The sequence below is a fragment of the Topomyia yanbarensis genome, chromosome 2 (assembly GCF_030247195.1).
Source record: "Topomyia yanbarensis strain Yona2022 chromosome 2, ASM3024719v1, whole genome shotgun sequence".
In the NCBI taxonomy this organism is placed as follows: Eukaryota; Metazoa; Arthropoda; class Insecta; order Diptera; family Culicidae; genus Topomyia; species Topomyia yanbarensis.
The window spans coordinates 91251409-91271353 of NC_080671.1; the positions used below are offsets into that span (position 1 = coordinate 91251409).

General features: G+C 40.7%; 1 protein-coding gene across 4 annotated transcripts in view; it reads left to right on the forward strand.

Annotated features, from left to right (window-relative positions):
* The window catches only part of LOC131678815 (uncharacterized), a 90172-nt gene that overhangs the window by 39167 nt on the left and 31060 nt on the right, over positions 1–19945 (forward strand). For 3 of the 4 annotated variants that reach the window (XR_009303740.1, XM_058959163.1, XM_058959162.1), the window contains exons 2-4: positions 8445–8510; positions 8649–8883; positions 9586–9888. Coding sequence is in view for 2 of the 4 variants with exons in the window: in XM_058959163.1 (XP_058815146.1) it covers positions 8508–8510; positions 8649–8883; positions 9586–9888 (541 nt within the window). In the remaining 2 variants the exon portion in view is untranslated. The remainder of the gene's footprint in view (positions 1–8444; positions 8511–8648; positions 8884–9585; positions 9889–19945) is intronic. The other variant, XR_009303741.1, reaches the window with a different exon arrangement.

Consider the following 19945-nt stretch of genomic DNA (forward strand, 5'->3'; position numbering starts at 1 on the left):
GTTGTGTCCGGAGGGGTTGTTAAAAATCTTATGCTTATCAGATAGAGATTAGCATGAAATAAAGATATCGAGGTAATGTCCTGTGCTTGCGCTTTTGGAATGAAATTCCAAATAAAGTAATGTAAACGCATCCGTGTTCATAGTCTGATGGAAAACGGCAATTCAGTGAGAACCGTAACGCGAACTATAAGAATCAAGTTTTTGAACAATTGAGTTTGAAAGATGTCGAATTTTGGTCAGCATACTTTTGATTGTTATACAGGGCAACAGACAGGTGCGGATATAGAAAAAAAAATCAGGAGGGGGTTGAATTGATTGAAAATTTCAATTAAAGTGAAAATTTGGTTTGAAAATGAAGAATTTAAATTAGAGAAAATGTATTGTGTTAACTCATTAATTACATCTTAGTAGAACGATATGCATTTAAAATTTCTCTACAAAGTGAATTTAGAGGAGGAGTCCGGACCCCAGGACTTGATGCTCATAAACGTATAAGATCCTTTGCGTCATTTGAAAGGTGTAGGACCAAAGTCGGGTTCTAGTAAAAATAAAGCTTACTGAGTAGAAAACTTCTATCCTTATGGTGTTTTCTACCAATTCACCATCTAGAAGTGATTGGTTGCACCTCATATATCGTTGAACTCAACATAAAACCGTTTTAGTTGGATTGCGCTGTACATTAACGTTTTGACCCGAACAATGGTTTTTGAAGTTGAGTGCCGCTTGAATATTGGCTATATATTAGGGTGGGGAAAATTGATAGTTTTTTTCAGCACAGAACTTTTTTGGTTCCATTTGGGGTCCCAAATAACTGTGCAAAATTTGGGGTCGATTGGTTTTGACCCGGCGTAGCGCATTACGTTTGAAATTTGTATGGAAATTAGTACGGGAAAACCTACTTTTTTGCATTTTTAATTCTACAGACTACAATTCTTCCTGTAGTATGCCAACAAATAAATAAAAGTATAAATAGTCCAGGATATGCTGAACAACTTTGCCGAAGGATGTATGGTGTTTGAATGTCTCTAAAACAAGTTATAGCTGGTTAAAGTTCAGTACATCGAATTAAATGCCAAAAATCATTTTTATTTCCAACAATGCGGGTGTACCAATGATATTTCATATAGCATTCTTAAATAACATCATATATTTTAGATTTATCACATTGGTATATTTGGATGAATTATTTAAAAGCCTTAGCTCAATTTCGTGAGCGTAGGTAGTTGAGCAATAGGGCGTAGTGAGGGCTGATGGGGGGGGGAGTGCTTTAATATGTAGAAATTCAAACTGAAATATTGTCGAGTTGGAATGGTCAGAAGAATTATTTCAAAACAGGGCTAGTTCAGAATCGAGCAAAGTCAAATCAGAACATTCGTCTATTAAGGCATCCGTTTTGACCGACGTGTTCTTCCCGTAAAGCGTTACCGGCACGATTCGGAAAAGTATCGATCGTTGATCATGTCGATGTGCACTGACTAGGGATGCCAACGGTACCGATAAACTACATTTTTTTCGGTATATTTACATTTGCACAAGCCGTACAGTCCGCTACAGTGACGCATCACTACAGCTCTTGCCAGAACGGTAGCCAAACCGAGTACATTTTCCCGTACAGCAGTAGAATACATTTTTGTTTTGCTGCTGTACTCCGACTCGGTGAGAGTGTGGCGTAGTAAAGTTTGTTCTCTCGCTTTGTACATTTTTCTCTGCATACTCAAAGGGAGAGGCCCGCACACGAAAGCGTTGATGCCGGCCGTAGCGTAAATGAGCCGCATTCATTGTCGACATTTTTGAATAAAAATATGAAAAATATTGAAAATATTAAAAAATGTAAAATAAGGAAAGAGAAGCTGTACCGCTCGCGTCTGGTGGCTGTACTGGGGACAGTAGTTTTTTGTCATGTTACTGCTTTGCACACAGGCAGCCGTATAGCGCTGAGCGTCCTGCACTAGCGAGTGACAGCAGCATCGAGAGAGAAAGGAGAATGTAGGCAGAAAAATTACAGCCGCAGAAAAGGTTGGCATTTTGCATCCTTGGCACTGACTGTCGCTCTCGACTCCTTCGATGAGTATCCGAGTGTTCCCACCCTCGTCTTCGCAGGGTGCTCTTCATATCCGTCTATATTGCATATATGCTTCGATCTACATGGCCATCTGCCATGCTGTGTTAGAAAGCGACTGCACAAACGAAGCTCCTCAACCACTTTCCGTCTTTTGTTAATCGGTATATTTTTCAGCACAGCACATTCTTCCGACGTGTTGCCCACCTTTTGACGTATAATACAACTGGGGCCCTGGAAATTTGGCGTGCTAATAGCTTCGCTTCCCATATTGCCGCTCTCCAAAGCATTTGATTTAAGGAAATTTCTTGGCTTTGGCTTTGGCTTTGGATCTTTGGTATTTCCCATCCCGAATGGTTACGACACAAAGTTTGACATGTAGCTTCCGAACGTGCCTAGGGTTACCGTCAAAACTTGTCGCTTGTAGAATGCCCAGTCTAATTTTATGTTTGCTGGAAATTTATCCGCAGGTTCCTGCAGTAATGTGGGATTGTTAAGTTGTGCTTCTTGCTGAGCAGCCCTGAGGTGTCCTATGGGTTCTATACTACTAGTCAAAAATTCATCAATGATTCCAATTTGTCAGCCTTAGGAGGTGGTACTGAGCATACTTTGGCCAGTAGGTACTGTACGATTAGGTCCGGGCATCCATAAAGTGTGTGAAGCGTCGGCAAAACAAAGGGAACCGAAGCAGGCATCAGGTGACAGCTTCTAACAGTTTCCAACGCAGTTCCTCTGAGTCTACGTTGCAACCACATTAAATTCTCGCCATCGGTGTACCCTCACATTATGGTAGAATTGTTGTATGCGCTAATGGACATTTGCCATTCCGCTGGGTTCCCAGAGAAGGATGGAAAATCTTTCGGAACCACGTGACGAGCGGTTACTTGTTCTGTTGTCGGAGCTGTATTTGATTCCTCAACTGCATGATGGGGACCTTCCCTTCAAGTGTACGGAGGTGCCCTCTTCAAAAGTTTAGAGAAAAATCAGAAAAAAGGTAAACAAACATCATGCATTTTATTAACATTTTTTAGACGGGATTTAAAACATTTTCTCTCAGCGATAAACGTGATGATAGCGGGAAAAGAAGTGGTAGCGGGTGACGAGGTTGATAATTCGTTGGTATCAACGCCAAGGATGCCCTGCAAGCTGTTCGATGCCATATCTCCATGGGACAACAGCACTCCCTAGTAACAATTTTGGTTTTTATGATAGTTTTGTAGCCACTGATCCCCGTATGTAGTCAGGGATTTGTGCCTTGCCGTGTGTTTTCATGATTTCCTGAGCGGAAGGAAAGGATAAGGAGGTGTGGGGAAGTATAATTGGAAGCGTGGGAAAAATAACAGCACAAAAACAAAAATAAACAACAGGTAAGTTAAACTCACAAGTAGTTGTTGTTGTTTGTTTATTAGGACCCTTTAAACGCAGAGCGTTCATTCAAGTCCTTCGCAAGTAGTTCAACTTACCTGCGAATAAGCCTAAAGCTCTTTACCAAATTGGATAAGAAACTTTAGTATGTCTCTGAGTTTCAGTCGTCCAAACATGGTTTCGTCTATATAAGGACGGCCGAAGACTCGAAATCGCAATTGCGCTACCGCTGGACAGTTGCATATCAGATGATATGAGGTTCCGTAGTCGGATTCACAAAGATCACATGAAAAAGAATCAGCGCGCTGAATAGTTGCCATGTAATAATTGAGTTTACAGTGGCCGGTTAAAGCCCTGGTTAGCATGCCGCAGTGGAGCTTCGAAAAATGTAGGAGATTTTTCGAAATCACTGGGCACGGTTGTTCTAGAAACGCCTTTGTTTGGCGACACGATTGTACCCCGCACATAATCGCAAAGATTTCTGCTTGGAATACAGTACAGTATCCACCTAGTGAGTGAGATTGTTCCAATCTCATTACACGACAGTAGACACCAGCACCAGCACGTCCCTCCATCAGAGGAACGTCAGTGTAACAGACCACTTGCGTTTGTTGTTGTCTTTCCATAAAGCCAGACAACCACTCCTCTCGAGAGGGAATCTTCGCATGGAATGTTCTGTAAGGAAAACTACATGTGAGTGTAACATCGCTGGGAGCAAGAATATCTTCACCCCATGTAACCGTTTGTGACCACAATTGTGTATGACTAGTAGCAAGATCAACATGGTTACTATTCCAAAGCCCAGTAACCTGCAGTCTGTATGTACATGATAGTGCTTCTTGTTTGAGGTAATGGTTTGATATTTAGAAGTGCCTGGTTTGATATGTAGAAGTGCCTCAAAAGCAGCAGTGGGAGTCGTGGTGAAAGCACCAGTCAACACCATGAGCGCCATTCTTTGCAGATGGTTTAGCTTTGACTGGACTGTCACCACCTCTCCCCTCTACCACCACACAAGGCATCCGTATGACAGTATTGGACGTACAATTGTCGTGTAAATCCAATAGATGTATTTAGGTTTGAGAGCCCAGGTCTTTCCAAAAGTTTGTCTGCACTGTCCGAAGGCCATGAAAGCTTTCTTGACTTTGAACTCAATGTGAGTAGACCCATTCAGTTTGGAATCCAATATGACTCCAACGTATTTGACTTGATCTGCACACAGTAGCTCAGAATCAAAGAACTGCAAGGGACGAACCCCGGTTGTTTTTCGCTTCTTTGTGAAAAGAACCATTGAAGTTTTGCTTGGGTTAACTGATAGTTTAAGTTGTCGACACCACTGTTCGACAGCTCCTAATGCCTGTTGCATTAAGTCAAAGATTGTTCCGATGCAAAATCCAGTAATTAATATTTGGTAATCGTCAGCAAACCCGCAGGTTGGAAATCCAAGCTCATTGAGTTTCTTCAACAAGCCGTCAGCTACCAAGTTCCATAACAAAGGTGACAGAACGCCGCCCGCCCTGAGGACAACCGCAAATACTCAACTTCCGTATCTCAGTCTGTCACAGTGACGAGCAAAGTATGCGGTTACTAAGCATTGCGTTTATCCAACCCGAGATAATTGAATTGATAATTGATAATTCGTTGATACCAGGGCCAGGATGCCCTGCAAGCTGTTCGATGCCATATCTCCATGGGACAACAGCACTTCCTAGTAACAATTGTGGTTTTTATGATATTTTTGTAGCCACTGATAAAACTTAGATTACACTTGTAGTGTGCTATAAAACTTCAATTGTTACTTGGGCTGTGTTCTTCCGCTCGTGGGTCTAATGCTAGCTTTTCTCGATTTATATTTGTTGACTGGGTCTCGTAGTGATTCGCATGGATTGGAGATTTCGGTATCGCGCCTCTGCTGACGTCAGCTGACAACATAGTACTATTTGCTGATGGGTCGACAAACAGCGTGGCTGTCTTCTGAGTTATCTGTACTCGCGTACTGATACCGGCGGCTTGATTTTGTCCTTCAACCCAATCTTGAACTTTGATTGTACTGCGTGCTACTGCGACTCCGTTTGCTCCTACCGTCATCATCTTCCAAGATTGCCTCTTCCAATGAAAACTTCTTCCTCAAAAACTCTTGTCCTCTTGCCCTTTTCTCTTCAAAGGCTATCTAAATCCGTGCGTTCTCTCGTTCCATAACTACTTTTGCATGTTGCTCTTTTTCGGCATGCAGCCGGTCTGCCAGTGCCTTTTCTTCTTCCAGGTGTCGAAGTTCTAGCTCTATCCTAGCCTTACTCGCGCGAGAGCAGGACTTGCTTGACCTACCAGATGTAAAGTCAGCACTCTCTAACTGACACTTGACTCATTTCCACTGTTGGTTCTTAACCAATTCATGCCCATGTTATTTGTAGACAACAACGTTTTTAAACAGTTGTAACTTTAGATTGAGGCAATATTTGCTCACAAAACCAAGTGAGGCTAATAAATATGACTATTGCCTTTCATTTGAGTACTAACAGTTACAAGGATCAGCTCTAGAACTGAAGTTATTGAAGTTAGTCTGATTGAATTCCAACGGAGCAGTACTGCCAGGGACAGTTTACGTTGACGATGAAAAGTGATTTTTTCATGCGTCTTCGTTATGTGGCAATATTTTTGAAAATTGATAAAACTTATCAATTTAGAGTTTCGTTGGCTACGTTTTCCACGCAAGTGAACTATCGTAAATATTCTAGGAGAATTGTATTGAGCATTCGAAGGTAAAAATTAAGCAACTTCAAGCGAGGAAAGCACCTATCTTTATGAAAAATAACATTTCTTGTTTCTTGAACCCACCGTTCTCAAGGAAAAATAGTTTTGAAATCCTACATGAAATAGAAAAAAGTTGGGCATGAAAGGGCTAATGGATGCATCAACTTTAGCGCATGTGAAATACCTCCACCTTTCCCATTGGTCGCGCTGGACCATATCCTCTGCTCAGTCCGGCTGATCAAAACCTGCGTACAAGCTGATGTGAATGCCTTCGATAAAAGCGCGATGTTTCCTTTCCTAGTGCCGCGACCTTTGTTTTTGCTGGCTTGACTCAACCTTACTACGTCAGTTTTCAATTGAGTTCTTGTTCGTATTTCGGGAAAAAAACAGTTCTAGTAGCAGTTCTACGTTGAAGACAGCTCAATGTTGAAAATATAACTCTTTAATTCAACTTCAATAAATTTAATTAGGATCTTACTAGAACTGTCTTTTCCCGAAATCCGAACACTTACTGCTGGAATAAACACATAATAGTCCCACGTAAACCGCTCGCAGCAAGCAATATCGTTTGCATGTTTTGAATTAGTCAACACGACGCTAACCTTGTCTGAGCGGATCTTTGTTATTTCGGTCACATACGAAAATCGTTCTGTTTGTTCAGCGATTTTGTTTTGGGCCGAAAGAAGACCACAAAGGTACCGGTCGAGAGCAAGGTCGATATTGCTTGGGTCGGGGGGGGGGGGAGCCTTGGGAGTCAATTTGACCAGCCGTCCAGAAGGGAGCCATCGACACCGTCAACGCACGGGGTCAGCACACGCGCTGACGGGAAAAAGTAGTACATGTGTGAAAAATCACTTATCATTTATTTTTGTTTTCTATGATGCACAATTCCAGCTTATATAGCTTGATATTGTTTAATCCTCACTGCGCGAGCAAAAGGCTGAGGAATCTGGTCTTGAAATATAAAACACAAAGCGAATCCGATACAAAGCGTATAATCACACACCGCATCGAGATTAAAAAAACACTCGAACTGTCTGAGATTCACGGTACGAATGGTACATGGATTACTCGGAACAATATAAGAAAGACAAAAAAGTCAATTTCGAAACAAATGTGGTTTACCCCCTTTTGAACTTTAGCTATTCAGCTATAAGTATTATCCGTAGAATTGGAGCTATTGCAATTAGTCAAATTGGATCCGCAAAAATGTTAATGAAAACAGATAAAACCTATTTTTTATTCCTATTATAGAGGTTTTAACCTTAAGGTCTTTCGCCTCTTAGATAAAACCTATTGTCTTCGACTACCTTTACCTTGTAATTGATTCTTTTTCATCAAACACTACTGCTGCTGGCTGTCGAAATATACTCAAATTGTTTGACTTCCTCTTATTGTATCTGAAGCATTGAACTAGGCTGTTTGGTCTCTTCGCCAGAGTTTCAGGCTTCGTTAACTCAACAATGTTCCAAATATCTCTGTATAGAAATAATGCAGTACTAAACTATTTAGTTAGAAGAGATGCAATGTTGGCCTCCTTAAACAAGTTTTAGGAGAATTTAAATCCAATTACTTTTCGAAAGTATCAAATCCTTGTCTCTTATTGCGGAGAAAGAGGTCCTGACGAATTCAATTTGGTCACAATTTAATATAACACTTTCAACCATATAGGATTCGACACTTGACCATCAGGACGGAAGGCAATGCTTTAGTCTCATCATTCCAGAACCAAAAACAAACCCGATTCCATTGGTTAAGAGCTTCGGATTCAGAAACCCCAAACCTGAGTTTCGTTGTACGCTTGACCAGAGCTGCCAAATGATTTTGTTAAAAATCTGTATTGTCATAATAACAAATGTATTTCCGATTGATATCTGTGCTAATCTGTGCTAAATCTGTATTCTGTATCTGAGCTTAAAAAATCTTTATAATACAGAAAAACCTGTAAAAATGGTTGCTCTGCACTTGACTCCTCTTCGACAGCGCAAATTCTTTCTTCACGTTGGATTGAGACTATCGAACATTTTGCCATGTTAACTGGAAAATTTCAAGATGCGTTAACAAACATTCACAGAAAGTTTAACACTGCTATATGCCATAAAAATGCTAAAAATTCTACGCAGTTTCACATTTCCCAACAAAACATATAACATACTAAAAAGATCAAAGTCACCCGCACCGTTCAGCACTTCAAACGGAATCGTTGCAAATCATTCTTATCCAAACAGATGTTTATAGTTGACATTTTGTTTTATTTTCTTCTCGATTTCAGTTTATTGTTTTAGCCTGAGTTGTACAGTTATTTGAACAAAAATCTTAAATCGTTCGTTTCGAAATGGTAAATGCAATCAAATTTAAACCCACGCTAATGGTTTCGCGTGTATTCGCAAAAGCTCACGCACGCTAATAATCTCCGTTGTTTGCTCTTCTCCCACCTCATGCCCCTCCACCGGCTCAACGACATTCGACTGCATAGGTTGTCCTGACCACCACCACCACCACCAGCACCACCAAGAGCGGCCGCTCGACCTCGATCTCCTCGTCGGTGAGCCGCCGGAAAAGCACCACCGTAGTCCGGAAGAAGTACAAAGAAGCATACCGCGTGATGGGAGGATTCGAACAGCGTCCCTGGACACCCACTAAACGGCGTGGCCCCATAGCGGCCGAGCATCGTGGTCCGGGCCCCCAGTACTTGCTGCCACAGCTTCTAGGTGAGTCAAATTTTTGGTCTCAGCTGGTAATATCTAGGTATAGCAATAGTACATTAGCTAGCTAGCAGACACAGGGGCACATATTGTAGACGCGTGGGATGAAAGCACTTGAAGTGTCTCCTTGTAAGGTAAATCGATCAATTGAATTCGCAGAAGTAGAGGATGATTTTGTACTTAAATTCTAAAATGGAGAGACATATTCTAATGGAATAGATTGGCAGTGTTTTAGGAAAAGACAATTGATGTTGTAGGTTGCAAATTATATTGTTTATAAGTGGCTACACGGGGTTATTGTATTACAATATCTTAAATTTCATTACTGAGCAACCCTAGAAACATGATTTTCTTATGTTTAATGATGAGTGAGTCATTCAAAGGTGAATAATATGTTATTGATCCATCATCTATTTATTTAGACTAAAACCGTGCGATCGCTACCTTACTTGGCGATAATGCGACACATCGAGAGCTAGCGCACACCCAATCGGACACCGATAATTTCCTGCTCCGGTCTGATTTAATAAATATTTATAACCATCCGTGGACACCCACACGAACCAAGCCGTCTCGGGCCAATATTTATCTGTGATCTTCAATAACAGCAACTTTTTCTAAGCAGACAAACGACTTCATCTCGCGTGATTCTTCACCACCCCCTCCCTCCCCCATTCCAACAAGTCTAATCCCCAACTTCCATTTTAGGTACCAAAGTGGTCGATTCGAAGCGGGCGGCCGCACCGGCGTTCAGCTTCGGACAACGTCACCGACCCAAGACGGAATCATTCAGCCCGGGCCCTCTGTACAACATCACCGGTCTTGGCTGCAAGGGCAAAGACACTCCACCGGCCTACTGCCTGCAGAGTCGACCGAAGGAGATTCCCAAGTACCTCACACCGGCACCCGGCGAGTACAACGTAGAGAAGGCAGACCGAATGTTGGTCAAAGCGGCTCCGCGGTACACTTTTGGTGTGAAGAAGCCACCCAAATCGACGAGCGAAACTCCAGGTATCTTTATTGGGGGTACATTCTAGGGGATTTCTAACACAGCCTCATCACATTTGCATTTTAATGTTCAATTATTCAATATGTGAAAATTACATTACATCAAATTCATAACTTAAAGTCACTAACACAGCTATAAAATAACCTACAAATAAGTGGGGTTGTTTCTCGATTTCGAGACGCGAAAATTGAGAACTAGACACACTGGATTTGCTTGCGGTATTCTTTTTAGCATGAAACATAAATAAACAAGCACGAGAATTTTGTTGAAGCAACAGGTGAAACGTATTCATTTATGAGTTTTGCACGTGCTTTCGTTAGTTTTGTTAGTACACTGTAGTTGTAATCGTTGAAGTAGGTAGTCATAGTGATTAGATTACTTTTTTCGTTTGTAGGGTGGATACAGCTACGATCTGGGTTGAACGAAACTACGTTTTTTTAGAATATATGCAGGCTGACAATGGTAAAATTAATTGGGTTTGATATTTTTCAAAGCCAAAGGATTAAACTCAACTCCAGACTAATTTGTATAGTCTCAGCTAAATCTTAAGTGTAACGATGTTGGCGATTGAGAAGCGTTTTCTCGGAAATAGATTTTGTACTGATATATAACTTACTGCTTGAAAAATAGTTGTTATAACGTTATGGACACAACCGGCGTGTGGTATAGAACAGAATTGAATATTTATATTCATGCTGTAATTACAAAATTACCAAACGAGCGAGGGATTACCCAATAGTGGTTCTACTAAGGGCAATTGTTAAGAAGTTGAAAAAAAAGAAAATGAGACACTTACTACCACTGAAATGAAATCTGTAAGTAGCACTAAACATATATTACAATTCCAGCTAAAACAGTTCAGGTACTATTCGGTATGGCACGGGGCCTGTGGCCTTCGACTGGCTTGTTCCAGTCTCATTGATTCGGACGTCTTCATGGCTGGTTGGTAAACGTGTGCCCTTACTTACAAGTGGATATATTAATTCGATTGGGTGGGGGACATGTGGATCCTGCTAGTTGTCGACTCTCTTGACCTTGGGTATGAGTTAGTTCGTGTAATGAGTGTAGGACTGGCACCTAAGAGATAGTTAATTATTCAGGACTAGTTTTTATGATTATTTAACTCGACCAAGCACACCGACTCTTAGGAATGATAAGCAGCCCTTTCGGGTCGGTGTGGTTTGTTTCATTCGGACCGGATGGACATTCCGTTCGAGCAAACTTTATGGGGAATCGTGAATAATATATTTCTTATGTGCTTTAGGGCAGAGATTCTTTTTGTGAAATAGTAAAATGCCTCAACTTGTCTAGCTACTCAACATAATGATAATAGAAAGAAAGAACGGGGGAGTGGGCGTAGCGTATTGGTAAATCGATTGCCTTGTACGCAGCGCACCTGGGTTCGAGTCCCGACCCCGCACATAGGGTTAGAAATTTTTCCTAAGAGATTTTTCTAACCCGAAGAGGCGAATGACCTTAAGGTTAAAACCTCTATAATTGAAATAAAAAAAAAGATAATAGAAAGAAAAAAGGGGGTTTTGCCTGATCCATATAATGAATGCGAATATGGGAAAGAAGAACAAAACTTACAACTTTATGATAAAGTTCAACAAAATCGATTACAGCTTCTGACTACCAGAACCTTATCAAACGTTTCGACAAGTAGTTGTCTTTGAACCCGCAGGAGATTTTTCAAAAGAGGTCAGTCTTCATGTCGCTCTCACTTAAAATTGAAATGTTGCAAGCCTGGTGAGGATGGAGACGGCCCAGTAGTAACGCGCTAAAAATAGATTATAGAATTCGAATATTTATCCAGTTTAGAACAAGGCAGATGAGGAATATATAGGGATGATCGCCCCTTGCCGGGATATACCAAACTGCAACATTGGGTGGTGTACCAAGGGCCCGAAGTAAATTCCTTAACTAAGTCCTGACGTCACAATATCCACATACCCAGACAACGTGCGCGATGTCGTGATAGCTTTCGCCATAAGCGCAGATTACTCTTTGCAAGCCTGTCGCTAATGCGCATCCAACGTGTAGTGGTTGGACATGAGCTGGAAAATTACACGAATTAAATTCCAACTCTCGTCCATTCCTCTAAACTAAGGCTAATGGAATATAGACATGGTCCATATTCCCTATTGCTTCACGAGATGTTGCAACTGTTGAGCGTCCTCAATGGAACTATGGCTGTCCGAAATGTTGAAGTAGTGATCTGTGGACAAAGTGTAAATGATCCCAATTAGGGTTGTGGTACCGGTAATACCGGTACCGAAAATCCCGGGAATACCGACCCATTTGTGGTACCGTAATACCGGTACTGAACAAAAGCCAGTACCGGTATTTTCGGTACTATACAATTTTTCATGACAAATATGTTAACTCTGCAGGGGAATCTGTTTCAAAATATCGGTCTGCAAGATAACTTTTAATTATATTAATTTGCCTTCTAGCTAAATCGTTGAGATAACACCTTTGTGTGAGAATGAGGTGGGGTCATCATCATAATAATTCTAGAAGTTAAAGTTTTATTAGCGATATTCTGATTGGTTTCCATTATTCACTGGTTGTCGCGTAATAAGACTATAGTCTAAGTCATGTCTGTATTTGGTTTGGTCTTGAACCTTTATAAAAGAACGAACAGCGATTTAGTAGCTAACAGTTTTAGACTTGGTGAAGTGCTTCAAATGGGGCGATTTGTAATTATTGGTGATCGGTAAATTCAGCAAAACTCCATAGTTTACAGGAAAGCAAGGAGCCTTGATATGCATTAGAGAATAGTAGGCAAACGACATAAAGGTCGGAAACAATTTTGAGAAATGCAAGAGAGGAAATGCGATTAACCTGCTCGGATTTACTGCCATTCTCGCTTTACTGTTGTTAATAGGATTCCATACATTTACCATCTGTTCAAATCGACGAAAGTCGCACCACTTAGCATTTATTGATTTCAAAGTGGCCCATATTTCGAAATAAAAGAAGGAGCCCTATATGAAAAAATATCTTCTAGTAAACAAGTCTTGCCATTCCGAAGCAATTAAAAACAATAAACATGTTTTTGATCAGCACGAATCAATCATCTGAGAATAAGATCATCAGTTTGAGCATTCAATTTCAGTTTGAAGAATTTTTCGAATTTTTTAAAAAAATATTCGAGTACCGGTACTTTACCGGTACTACCGGTATTGAGGGCTCCAGTACCGCAGAACCGGTTCTCGCCAAAAAGGGTCGGTACTGCGAACCCTAATCCCAATGGTATACTGAATAGTAGCTAATATTGCGAAGTAAACTGTAGCAGAAACATTGAGCTTGAATAATTTGGTAGCATTTTCATTGAAGGTACCGAAGCCAGTGGACACGTCTAGATTTGATCCGTCAGTGTAGCACATTTTATCACAGTCGACTTCATTGAATTTATTATAAAAGAGAAATCACTAATGAGGGTACGTAATCCGGAAATCCACGAATCTATTCCACCAGCACTTCGAGATTCATCGTATGGGTCGAATGCGTGCAATCCAAAGCAACACGCAAACAACGATACTGAATTCTCTCCAGCGTGATGAAGGACCTCGAAATATTTAAAAGTGGAAACGTGATTGATCGTTAAACACATTAATAGAAGCTGAAGTGACGCTTCCTACAAAAATGACAAACTGAGCTCATTATCTTTTCATTATCTTCTCATGGAAAATTTTATCCCCGATTTCGCGAACAAAGTATCATGAATTCTGGAACAATCACGTTTTCACTTTACGAAAACACGACCATAAACAAAAATCATATGTTTTATAATAAGGTTCATTTTCTCTTCAATAACGCCTGCATAACGCCTCCTGGTGCAGATATTTTTTTTTCTATTCGAGTTTTCGTTGCGCTCAAGCACGAGCATTAAATCGCTTTCAGGACATTTGTGTTATTAGATTGGTTCGAACGAAGCAAAGCTGTAGATGGCATTTCCATCTATTGTAGACCGAGCAATTAAGTACTCTCCTTAATAGGTTGAAAATAGGCGCTTTACCCAAGTTGTTTGCAACCAGTAACAGGTACGAGCAGTAGATACAAGAGCACTGTTAGGACCTCGAACAATCATCATAGGTAACATAGAGTCTTGCAAGTATTTTAGTTTTTCTTCCGTTACGCTACCTAGATCCATTGGACTAAAGGAAGCGTTGGGTGCAAACGAGTTTGTAGGCGTGGCAACGGTAGCCGTTATTTTGGCCTTGTTACCTGCCACTGAAGCATGAGATGAAACACCATTGTAGGATGGTGTGACAGAGGTAGAAGAAGTTGTTTACCTATTTTGAATCGGATTAACACGTTTGGACGTGTTTTCTTGAAGTGTACCTGAAGAAGTAGGTACATTTTTTATATGTTGTTATTGTTGTCTAGAACGAGAATTTATATTTTTTTCTCGAATAGGACAACCCCTGAAATTCGATTTATGATTTTCGCTACAATAAGCGCATTTGAAACTTTTTATGATTTTTTTACCAGACAAGTATCTTTCGTGTGCTTTCGTTTATCACCACAGATCGTACATTTGGAATCCAAATGACAATTTTTGTGCCGTGCCCAAAGCATTGGCATCTACGACACTGAATCAGATTTTGAATTCTGCCCCAAATCGTCTATAATGTTCCCACTTTACTCGCACATGGAACTTAAAACGTGCTTTTTCTAATACTTTCAAATTATTAACCTCAGTACGGTTAAAATGAATTAAATAAAGCTCCTGGATAATTCCAGAGCGTACTGACGTGTTATCGCCGCTAGCCTTTCTGTTTATAAGAATGACTTGTGAAGGAGAAAAGTCAAGTAAATTTTTCAATTCGTTGGATATTTCATCCAAACTTTGACCTTGTGGTAGACTTGTCAAGGCAGCCTTGAATGGTCTATCTATCTTGAAATCATATGAATAAAATTTATATAACTTCTCTGTAAGATACTGGAGTGCTTGAAAATGTTAAAATCATACAAGAAGCCTCGTTAAATCTGCGGCAACATCTTTCCGGTGGATTATTTTGTCCATATGAAGTACGGTGTCTAGGGATCCACAACAGAGTGGGGTTACGAAGAACACGAGGAGGCGCATACAAATTAACGCCCGAGAGAAGATCGCGACTGTCGATATTACCTGACAGCAAGTCGAAAACAAAAACTCTTTGCATGAAGATACGGCGAGTCGCCAGAGTCTGCAGACCGAGTAGCATACATCCAGGAGCGGCGAAACACTTTATACCCGACTGGGTATAAAGCACACGGTGAGGGGTCCATTAGTAATGATTTTTTCTCTTTTCACAATGCACACGCTTACATTACATTCACATTAAGCCACGTTCGTTTATGCAAATGGAATTGTGGTACATCGATGTTTTCAAATGTGTGTAGTGCCAGATACATGCGTTGCACATCTAATTTTTTTGAAATGGTTCAAAATTTCGAGTAGGTAATTACCCACTCGGTTATTTTCGAGTGGGTAGTACTACCCATACTACCCACGCTTTCCGCCGGCCCTGCATACATCTATCGGCATAAGGAGGCAACACAACTGGATCATTCCATGGGAGTTTTCTGAGGGCGAATCGCACAAAACATCTTTGTACACGTTCTAGTCGGTCAATTTGAACGGCATGGTATGGTGCCCACACTTGCACAGCATACTCCAGAACGCTTCTGATCAGGCACAGTAAAGTGATTTTAGTGCGTAGAAATCATCGAAGTCCGCCGTGTTCCGCTTTAAGAAGCCCAGCATTCCGAAAGCCTTAGCAGTTGTCGCGGTGATATGGTCGGAAAAGCTCAACTTCCTATCGAAGAACACTCCCAAGTCACGGATCGAGTCGACGCTTTCAAATATTCTTCCTTTTAGGCTGTATTCATAACGTCCTGGAGTAAGCAAGCGTCCGAAACTGATTACTTTCCATTAATTAACGTTGACTTCCATTGCGTTAAGCGTGCGCCATTCTTGAATAGTACAGATATCTTCTTAAAGCACTACGGCGTCAAGTGCAGAAGCGATAGTTCGGAAGATTTTGAGATCGTCCGCGTATAGCAATTTCCCAAACTTGATCCGATTACAGATATCGTTAATAAACAGAATATAAATAAGCGGACCCAGATGACTGCCTTGCGGGACACCTGTGGGTGTTCTGAATGTGCTTGAGCGCGTGTTTTTTATACTCACGAATGCCGAGCGATCGGAAAGATACGACTGCAACCAGTTAGTCAGCCAGGTGGGAAATCCCAAACGCTTTAATTTCAGGATTGCGATGTTGTGCGGTACTTTGTCGAAATCTTTTGAGAAATCGACGTAAATTGCGTCCACCTGATGACGCTTCTCGACGGCGGGAAACAACTTAGAAGTGTAAGCTATCAGGTTAGAAGTCGTTGCTCGTTTTGTGACAGACCCGTGTTGATACTCCGAGATAATGTGGGATGCAGCTGCATACGTGATGTTGTAGACCAGCTTTTCGAGAACTTTGCAGAGACAGTTTAATAATGAGATAACCGGGGGTGGGCGTAGCGTAGTTGGTAAATCGATTGCCTTTTACGCAGTGCACCTTAAGGTTAAAACCTCTATAATCGAAATAAAAAAAAATGAGATAACCCTGTAATTTTCGACGTTGTGAATATTTCCAGCCTTATGGATGGGAACGATAGCAGCTTCTTTCCAGGCGATAGGAAAAATGCCTTCAGCGAGAGGGCATGTTGGAAGTATTAAATATTTCTTTAGGTTGAATTGTTCTTGAAAAATGTTTTAGTTTTGAAAAAGACTGATTGTGTAGAAGAAGTAGGTAGTCTTGAGAAAGATCAATTGTCGAAAAAATATAGGAGAAAGACTCGAGAAAGACTGTTGCTGTTGAAAAACTCTAGGTAAACCAGGAGCTATCAAGACTTGAGACGGGTTCGAACGAAGGTTCAAGCCGGTATGCGTCTAGCTTTGTATTTCAGCTTTTCCGAGCCGTCACGCTTCACTCGAAATAACTTGCGTCACTTCTTAACATGCGTCCAGGTATTATTCCGTCCGAGAGAGTTCAGTTCATCATCTATAGCTGCTTCCCATTCTTTCCAGTCGTCACGTTTCTGCAACTCGTCGATCGTGTTTGGAATCTCATCAACATAATTTACAGCGCTCAAGGCGAAGCTAGCATATTCCATCTCGAAGTCTTTAAACCTTGCAGGAACCATCCGATTACGTTGTGGTCTGCCATCTTCAGAATCTGCCTCAATACCCGGATCCCGCATCTTCCTAGAAACTTTCGAATCTTTCGTCAGATACACTTTTTTCAGAATCTTCTGTCTTAACACTAATGTCATCTTCATCATCGTTTGCAAAAACTCGAGCAGTTTGATTCCTGGTATGGCCCTTGCCCTCGACGGAACATTTATCCTCAACGAAATCCACATCACGCGATACCACAATTTGGTTTTCAATGGAGTTCAAAACTCGATATCCGTTAGGACTGTATCCCAGCAAAATGCCCTTCCAGCTCTGCGAATCTAGCTTTCGTCTCAATTCATCCGGAACATGGACAAAAACATTACTGTTGAAAAAGAATATTTCGCAGTGATATACGTACGAAATATTCTTTGTGTAGGGTTACTGCTCCCTAATTCATCTTAGCTCCTCTATTCATCTCATCCATTTAAACACGTTAGTTAGAGCAGTATCTTCTATCTCTATTCAACGCATTGTCTCAAATGGTAGGATGAATAAGGGTACGTTGTACTCGACTTTTCGCTTCGCTCAAACGGGAGCATTCCACATTTTCCAGGCAAAAATTTTAACTGTACTGCGTCTTAGGAACGTAGCAAAGATAATGATACCTATTTAAGCGCAATTTAGTAACTCTAAGTCGAGTTATCAACAAAATAGTGTGACATACTGACTAATGAGATGAATAAGGGCACATCTACCCTATAAACAATTTGCCATTCACGGAACGGCAGTTGACAGTAAGAACTGTCATACGGAACGTGCTATAAAAAGCTCTGAGATGTCATCTGACAGAACGTCATGTGACAAAAGCTTCAAGTGGGTAACTTGAGCTTTTGCATATGGACGCCGCGCATGGATGTGTTGTTTACTATAGGCAGAGGGTATGACAGAGTATGGTAGTCAATAAGGGACTGTGATAAACAGTGCATGAAATATCAATCGATATCGAACTATGTTAGCATTATATAACTTGACGAACAAGAATCAAATAAAGTTATCTCAAACCTACCTACAGAAATACTTGGAGTTTTCTTACGGTATTATCAACAATTACAACCGAAAACTCTAACATTCGATGTATTTGACTTCCGATTTTCCCACAGCGACGATTTCGGTATCCCGATAGATCTACGCCTTTCCAAACACTACCTTCATCCCTGCTTTTTCTACCTTCGATACCGAGAACAAATTACAGCGCAAAAATGTTCCTCTCAATATTAAAAAAATATTTGTTCATTGTGACCTCTTAGTTTTATTTATTTATTTGTTTGAAAAAGAATTTGGCACCGCTAAGCTAACGCATTTGTGCCTATTAAATAAAGTTCTTGCGCTGCAGACGTCTGCATGCACTCCACATGCTTCCAGGAGTATCAGCATGCGAAATTACCACGCAGCTAAGTTTGATCCATCGAACAGCGGCAGGCCGAATAATCTGAAGTGGTTTCGGGAAGGTTCAGAGGTAACAATCAAAACAAAATGCAAGTTACCAAAAAACAAAAGTTGATTTATTCAAAAGCGTGTTCGTTGTTGTTGACAATACGTAAGAAAGTCTTAAGTTGCACTGACGTACCAAAAGTGGGGGCAATTAGAGTACGGTGGTTACTCGGGCATCCTCCAATTAAAATGTTCATTACTATGGCGTTTTTAGCTGATTTGGACACTTTTTCGTGTATTGGGTTTAGAATCTCATCATTTTTCGGACTCTGTGAAAATGAAGCTGTTGAATTCATATGGTTCCCTGGAATTCGGATTTTCGGAGTTATGTTCCGGTATCGGGAAACTAGTTATGAATTTCAATTGAATGGTGGCAAAATGCGTATCAAAATTGTTGCAATTGTTTTAGAAATCTGTTGTTCATCGTTACGGGACCATATGACAATTCCGCTTCGGAACGGCCACCCACAGCCTCACGAGAATGTCCGTTTCGGGTTCAAATTACCATATGATTCCAGGACCCTCTGGAGTTCTCTGAGGCAATTCCAATTGCCAGTATTCCATTGAAATTCACAAATGGTATCCCAATGTCGGAACCATTCCTCCGAAAAATTGGAATTCCCGGGAACCAGAAGAATTCATCCGGCTTATTTTCACAGAGTCTTTTCTAGTTGGGTTCGTGAATTTAAAACATCTAAAAGTGTCCAGAAAATGTCGCAGTTATGAACATGCCAGTTTTGTGGGTGCCCGGTTACCCTTGTCCGGCTGATACGTGGTAAACAAATCTAGAAACCCTTCCTCAAGCCCCCGTTTCTCACTTCATCAAATGTATTCCCTTAAAAGCTAAGTTTAGTGATTTTTTAAGATATTACTAAATACCAATCCCTAGCTCGGAGAAGAACACTGGAATTTCATGGATTGAAATATGAAAAGGTACCCTGGTACCCTGTCGGACACATAACTATTAAACCAAAAAACTAAATTGGAATTTGATAATGTTTAATGTCGAAACATCATATTTGTTAAAATGGAACGAAATATCATATGTGGATAAGCGAAAGCAGATATTACAACTATAGGAACATTCACTTATAACTGAAAGGCTGGCGCCCAAAAGAGGCTAACCCTTTTTTCCGAAATCGACATTTTTGCATTTTTTTATTGTTCTAAGTAATCCACGTGTACTGCCATTTAATAATTTTGTGTTTTAGCTCACATTTCGGCGAACTCGATATAATACTGTTTTAGTTGGATTGCATTGTACGTTAACGTTTCGGCCCACACATTCGATCCTGAAGGTAAGGGACGCTCTTACACTTGCTATGTATGGCTATTTTCTAATTAATATATATTTCTGGCACAAATGTATATTATTGAGCATATTTTTTTGAAAACTTCAGTGA